Source organism: Monodelphis domestica, chromosome 1 (genome assembly GCF_027887165.1).
Source record: "Monodelphis domestica isolate mMonDom1 chromosome 1, mMonDom1.pri, whole genome shotgun sequence".
Taxonomy (NCBI): Eukaryota; Metazoa; Chordata; class Mammalia; order Didelphimorphia; family Didelphidae; genus Monodelphis; species Monodelphis domestica.
The window spans coordinates 423,350,497-423,358,121 of NC_077227.1; the positions used below are offsets into that span (position 1 = coordinate 423,350,497).

General features: G+C 36.9%; 1 protein-coding gene across 1 annotated transcript; it reads right to left on the minus strand.

Moving 5' to 3' along the window:
• Nucleotides 1-6,259: 6,259 nt before the first annotated feature.
• Nucleotides 6,260-7,198, minus strand: LOC100017083 (olfactory receptor 1G1-like). The gene has a single exon (XM_001370715.2). It carries the CDS (start codon nucleotides 7,196-7,198, stop codon nucleotides 6,260-6,262), a length of 939 nt encoding a protein of 312 aa, XP_001370752.2.
• Between the last annotated feature and the right edge of the window lie 427 nt (nucleotides 7,199-7,625).

The following is a 7,625-nucleotide window of genomic DNA, read 5'->3' on the forward strand; positions in this document are numbered from 1 at the left end:
GTTTGAGAAATAGTGTGCTAGGGGAGGGAGGCAGTCTCTAATCAAAACTGTAGGGACAGGCAAAACACAAATTCCAAAGAAGAGAGAGTAAAAAGTTCCATGGCATGATTTTGGGCCAGCTACTATCAGAAAGATTAATTCAAATGTCATACAGAGTTTGGAGCCTAAGAAATTAGAAGGTAAGAGTCAAATCTAGGTTGTCAGTGTGACATAGCAGCCTCCAAAAGCTAATACAAACTTGAGTTATCTTTTAAAAAAGAGAGAGGCATAGTATGTCTAGCAAGAGAGGCAAGAGTCACAATTTTTGCACTGGTCAGAGCCATCTGGGATACTATGTCCAGTTTAAGTTGAGTCTCAAATAAATCCATGAAAACTAAAAGACAGAGACGAGGGAGTAGAATAGTCTTGGTGTGGGGAACAGTCAATGTTCAAAGAACAAGAGGAGGAATAGAATTGCCCTGTATAAAGAATGGCATGGAGGCTAGAATATCATTACAGAGAAGACCACAAAGGCATCCTAGGGCAACCAAATCATAGGCAGAATCACAAAACTACTAGAAATAGCTACAATAGAAGGAGGAATGCAGCAATGTGTTTCAAAATGTATAATATAAAGCCTTAGATTGAGAATAATTTATCCTCCCAAACTGAATAGAATTCAAAGTTGAAATTTGATTTTTAATAGATTAAATTATAAGAATATCAGATGAAAATATAAGAGCTGAATAATATCTTGGAAGTGAAAAGACAAAAGTCAAGAGAAAACTAGAAGGTAGATTCACTTGAGCAATTGTAAGGGAATGAATAATGATGACGTCCTCACTTTCAAATAATGGGAAAAGATATGTGGTATTTTTAATACTAATTTTTTAATAATAAGATAAGCTGGGAATCGATTCATTCTTTTTTTGTTGATAGTGGCTTTAAGAGAGGAAAAGGGGGAAATAAAACAGGGAGAAAATATGGAATAAGTAAGAATTTATTATTTTTAATAAATGAAGTGCTTAAGAAGAGTATACAAACACGAAGCAAGTGGTACAAGATAGTGAGTTTCACTTTTATAAAAACCTGAAGAAATGTTGATCACAGTGTTTTTTGGTATTAAGTATTTGGTATTTGGTATCATCAAAACTGTTATTTTTAGTTAATTAGAGAGATGGAAGGGGAAAGGAAAAGGGAAGAAGTGTATAAAAGGGACAGTAGAGTTGAGGATAGTATAATCATAAGCAAAGTAAACTAAAGAGTGATTAAAAGAAAAAAAAGTATAGGAACCAAAGATGAGGTCTGTGTTTGGAGGAGGGGCAGCAAACTAGAGAAAGGCTTTTTAAATGATTGATTTCTAATGCTAAATCCAGTCCTTTTCTTTCCCAATTTCTTCTTTATAAAGAGGGAGACAGAAGTAAAATAGGAAAATGGTATGAAAAGATGTGATTAAGGGGAAAACATAATTAATAATTATACTAGTAAATGTGAATGGAATGAACTCAACCATAAAATCAAGAAAAGTAATAGAATGGATTAGCAGAATACAACAATGTGTTTTTCTTAAGCAATACATTTGAAACTAAATAGTCACATAAAGTTTAAAACAAGGAATAGAGCAGAATTTATTTTGCTTTAGGTGAATTTTTTAAAAAATAGGAGTAGCAATCCTGAACCCAGATAAAGAAATAGCAATTGTAGATATGATTAAAAGAGATGATCAGTGAAATTATATTTTGCCTTAAAGTATCATATACAATGAAATGTCAATACTTAATAATATGTTAATAGAATGATATATTGAGTATGAAAGGAAAAGGTAATTGAAATGTGGGAGAAATAGATAATAAAACACCATTAATTCAGAACCATAATGTATCCTTTTCACATCCAGATAAAGAAATAAAAAGATAAGAAAAAATTAAACAAATCATATTTTAAACAAATTAGATTTTATATGTCTTGTGATTTCTGAGTAGAAATAGAAAAACATTTTTTAAAAATTTCTGATATACATAGCACTTTTTCACAAATCAACAATGTATCAGGGCATAAAAAATTAACAAACCAGACTGGGCAGTCAGAAGGTCTAACAATCTAGGGAGGAGGAAACCCATGCTCAAGCCTTAGCAAGAAACAGAACCAGATCAGTACCCAGGAGTCCCATTTGAGCCATAGCAACAATGTATGAATAACATAAAAAAGCCCATGCCTAAACCATTGGAGGAGATGTGCCTAACATCTTTGCCAAAGACATAAAAAGAAACAAGTCCTACCTCAATACCCAAGAAGTTGAGTTATCGATATAGATAACACTTAAACCAAACATCAGGAGAAAGAGCCAGTGCAGCATCCAAGAAGCAAAGTACTTGACATCTTTCAGGTGACCTGCTACATGTGCAACTGACAATCTAATTGAGAATTGTCACAGTGAGAGCAAGGAGTAGAGATAGTTCTAAGTTCAGGATTGTTCATTGAAAAGGGGATAGAAAAGGAACTGAAGTTTAAGCCTAAATCATTTGTTTGTTTTTTAGGGACCTTTTAGTATTAGGGAACAAATGAAGGATTCTCCTAAACTGGTCTGACCAGAGAAAACCGTTCCTGATGGATAAAGATGGCATCTGTGTTCACTCTTCTGTGATCTACATATCTCCTTATAAACAATTTTTACTTCCAGCTCTTACCCCAGCCACCTGCTGTTGCCTATCACAATGTCAACCTCAGCTCCCACAACCCTAAAAGTTACCCTTCCTCAAAGACACATTTCAATCTCAAGACCTTACCAAAATCATTGAAGTCACCATCTCCAATATCAAGCCCCAGTCTCAGATACCTGAAAAATCACATGTCTCCTGGCTCCTTGTTTTTAAAGTACTTAATTCTCCCTTAAAACAAATAAAAACACCACTTTTTGTTGCTTTAGGCAGGCAGACTCCAATGAACTGCCTCTCAGTCATCAATCTCCCTAGTAAACCAGTTTAACATTATTGGGGTCTTTGTAATTCTTTGGATGAGAAATCCTGGCAAATCAGAATGGTTCTTTACCCCCATCCCCATAACAGCAATAGCAGAAAGCAAATTTTAAGAGAAAGTAGAATTGAAGAGAAAATAGTCACAAGCAAAACAAACTATTTGACATAATAAGCAAAGAGGGAGTTCTACCAAACTCCTTTTATGACACAAACATGGTACTGATTCCAAAACCAGGCAGGTCAAAAACAGAGAAAGAAAACTATAGACCAATCTCCCTAATGAATATAGATGCAAAAATCTTAAATAGGATACTAGCAAAAAGACTCCAGCAAGTGATCAGAAGGGTCATCCACCATGATCAAGTAGGATTTATACCAGGGATGCAGGGCTGGTTCAATATTAAGAAAACCATCCACATAATTGACCACATCAACAAGCAAACCAACAAGAACCACATGATTATCTCAATAGACACAGAAAAAGCCTTTGATAAAATACAACACCCATTCCTATTAAAAACACTGGAAAGCATAGGAATAGAAGGGTCATTCCTAAAAATAATAAACAGTATATATCTAAAACCATCAGCTAATATCTGCAATGGGGATAAACTAGATGCATTCCCAGTAAGATCAGGAGTGAAACAAGGATGCCCATTATCACCGCTACTATTTGACATTGTACTAGAAACACTAGCAGTAGCAATTAGAGAAGAAAAAGAAATTGAAGGCATCAAAATAGGCAAAGAGGAGATCAAGTTATCACTCTTTGCAGATGACATGATGGTCTACTTAAAGAATCCTAAAGACTCAACCAAAAAGCTAATTGAAATAATCAACAACTTTAGCAAAGTTGCAGGATACAAAATAAACCCACATAAATCATCAGCTTTTCTATATATCTCCAACACAGCTCAGCAGCAAGAACTAGAAAGAGAAATCCCATTCAAAATCACCTTAGACAAAATAAAATACCTAGGAATCTACCTCCCAAGACAAACACAGGAACTATATGAACACAACTACAAAACACTCGCCACACAACTAAAACTAGATTTGAACAAATGGAAAAACATTAACTGCTCATGGATAGGACGAGCCAATATAATAAAAATGACCATCCTACCCAAACTTATTCATCTATTTAGTGGCATACCCACTGAACTCCCAAAAAATGTCTTTACTGATTTAGAAAAAACCATAACAAAGTTCATTTGGAATAACAAAAGATCAAGGATATCCAGGGAAATAATGAAAAAAACACAAATGATGGGGGCCTTGCAGTCCCTGACCTCAAACTATATTACAAAGCAGCAGTCATCAAAACAATTTGGTACTGGCTAAGAGACAGAAAGGAGGATCAGTGGAATAGAGTGGGGGCAAGCAACCTCAGCAAGACAGTATACGATAAACGCAAAGATCCCAGCTTTGGGGACAAAAATCCACTATTCGATAAAAACTGCTGGGAAAATTGGAAGACTGTGTGGGAGAGATTAGGAATAGATCAACACCTCACACCCTACACCAAGATAAATTCAAAATGGGTGAGTGAATTAAACATAAAGAAGGAAACTATAAGTAAATTGGGTAAACACAGAATACTATACATGTCTGACCTTTGGGAGGGGAAAGACTTTAAAACCAAGCAAGACCTAGAAAGAATCACAAAATGTAAAATAAATAATTTCGACTACATCAAATTAAAAAGCTTTTGTACAAACAAAACCAATTTAAATAAAATCAGAAGGGAAACAACAAATTGGGAAAAAATCTTCATAAAAACCTCTGACAAAGGTTTAATTACTCAAATTTATAAAGAGCTGAATCAATTGTACAAAAAACCAAGCCATTCTCCAATTGATAAATGGGCAAGGGACATGGATAGGCAGTTCTCAGATAAAGAAATCAAAACTATTAATAAGCACATGAAGAAGTGTTCTAAATCTCTTATAATCAGAGAGATGCAAATGAAAACAACTCTGAGGTTTCACCTCACACCCAGCAGATTGGCTAACATGATAGCAAAGGAAAGTAATGAATGCAGGAGGGGATGTGGCAAAGTAGGGACATTAATTCATTGCTGGTGGAGTTGTGAACTGATCCAACCATTCTGGAGGGCAATTTGGAACTATGCCCAAAGGGCGTTAAAAGAATGTCTACCCTTTCATCCAGCCATAGCACTGCTGGGTCTGTACCCCAAAGAGATAATGAAAAAAAAAAAGACTTGTACAAGAATACTCATAGCTGCGCTCTTTGTGGTGGCCAAAAATTGGAAAATGTAGGGATGCCCATCAATTGGGGAATGGCTGAACAAATTGTGGTATTTGTTGGTGATGGAATACTATTGTGCTAAAAGGAATAATAAATTGGAGGAATTCCATGGCGACTGGAACGACCTCCAGGAAGTGATGCAGAGCGAGAGGAGCAGAACCAGGAGAACATTGTACACAGAGACTAATACACTGTGGTATAATCGAACGTAATGGACTTCTCCATTAGTGGCGGTGTAATGTCCCTGAACAGTCTGCAGGGATCTAGGAGAAAAAACACTATTCATAAGCAGAGGACAAACTGTCGGAGTAGAAACACCGAGGAAAAGCGACTGCCTGACTACAGTGGTTGAGGGTACATGACAGAGGAGATACTCTAAAAGAACACTCTAATGCAAATACTAACAACATGACAGTGGGTTCGAATCAAGAACACGTGTGATACCCAGTGGAATCACTCGTCAGCTATGGGGGGTGGGAGGGAGGAAAAGAAAATGATCTATGTCTTTAATGAATAATGCATGGAAATGATCAAATAAAATATTATAAAATTAAAAAAAATAATAAAAAAAGAAACCAGCATTAATGTTATTGCAGTGATAATTATAGTAAAGCATTCTAAAGTTCCTAAAAAAAAGAATTATAGTAGAATGACCCCTGGACTGAATTCCGGGAGACCCATCACTTTTCTGTCTATGAATGATGTGATCTTGGACAAGTCCTTAGTTTCTCTGATCTTGAGTCTCCTCATCTATAAATGATAGAGGTGGGTGTTTGAAGTTGGATAGATCCCTTCTATATCTACATTCTAGCATCACTAAGGTTCTTTCTGGCTTTAACACTTTATCATTCTATGATATCATCACTCACTTCCACTTCCCAACCCAACTACTCATTTTTTATAAAGTGTTTTCTTTTGCTCAAGATATTTTAGAATAAGTCGTACAGTTATAGCTATGCCTTGTCCCACATTTCATGATGCTGACTCTGATGAATATAATTGTCTCCAGGACTCTCCTAAAATTGTGTTTGATCTTATAGAAACAATAATGACCTCCTATTGAGGATTCTCCCCAAGGCTGCTTTCATGTCTGTGTTTCTCAGGGTGTAGATAAAGGGGTTCAGCATGGGAGTCACTACAGCATACATCACAGCTGCCAATCTATCTTTTCCAGCTGAGTCAGCCTCAAAGGGAATGAAATACACTCCAATGGCAGCCACATAAAACAGGCAAACCGCAGAGAGGTGAGAGCCATAGGTGGAGAAGGCCTTGCATTTTCCCTTCACTGAAGGGATACAGAGAATGGGGTTCATGATGGGGACATAGGAGATAAGAATCATCAGAGGGATTAGGATGGTCAAGGCTCCACCCCAGTATATCAGCACATGCTGGTTGGTATAAGGTTCAGAGCAGGAGAGCTTCATCAAAGGTAGGAGCTCACAAAAGAAGTGGGGAATAGTGTTAGCAGCACAGAAGGGTAACTGAGCCAGGAGATTGGTGTGGGTCAGGGAAAATAAGTGAGCCATGACCAATGACACAGCCACCAGCAGGTAACAGTGCTGGGGGCTCATGAGAATAGTATAGTGGAGAGGATGGCAAATAGCCACAAGTTGGTCATATGCCATAATTCCTAGGAGGAACACATCCAACCCAATGAACGACAGAAAGAAGAAAATTTGGGTAAGACACCCACCATAGCAGATAGTTTGGCTGTGAGTCTGAATGTTGAACATCTTCAGCACTGTGGTGGAGGACACACACACATCAGTGAAAGAGAAGTTGGCTAGAAAGAAATACATAGGAGTGTGAAGGTGGGAGTCAGAGCAGATAGCCAGCATGATAAGGAGGTTCCCCACCGCAGTAACAAGGTATATGATCAGGAACAGGCCAGAAAGAATCAGTTGTTGCTCCAGAGGGTGAGAGAGCCCAAGAAGGAGAAATTCAGAGACTCTCATTTGGTTTCCTCTGTCCATTTTTCTGGTATAACTGAGGAAAAGAAAAACAGAGCATCATAATAACAGTTCATATTTACAAAATGCCAAGAGGAACCATAAAGATAAAATGCTAGAATACAGAATATTCTTTTTTTTAATATATTTTATTTGATCATTTCCAAGCATTATTCATTAAAGACATAGATCATTTTCTTTTCCTCCCTCCCCCACCCCATAGCCAACGCGTAAATCCACTGGGCATTACATGTTTTCTTTATTTGAACCCATTGCTATGTTGATAATATTTGCATTAGAGTATTCATTTAGATTCTCTCCTCTGTCATGTCCCCTTAACCGCTGTATTCAGGCAGTTGCTTTTCCTTGGTGTTTCTACTCCCATAGTTTATCTTTGCTTATGAATAGTGTTTTTTTCTCCTAGATCCCTGCAAATTGTTCAGGGACATTA

Excerpts from the sequence above, each read along its gene's own strand:
- LOC100017083 (XM_001370715.2), bottom strand. The coding sequence starts at position 7,198 with ATGGACAGAGGAAACCAAATGAGAGTCTCTGAATTTCTCCTTCTTGGG.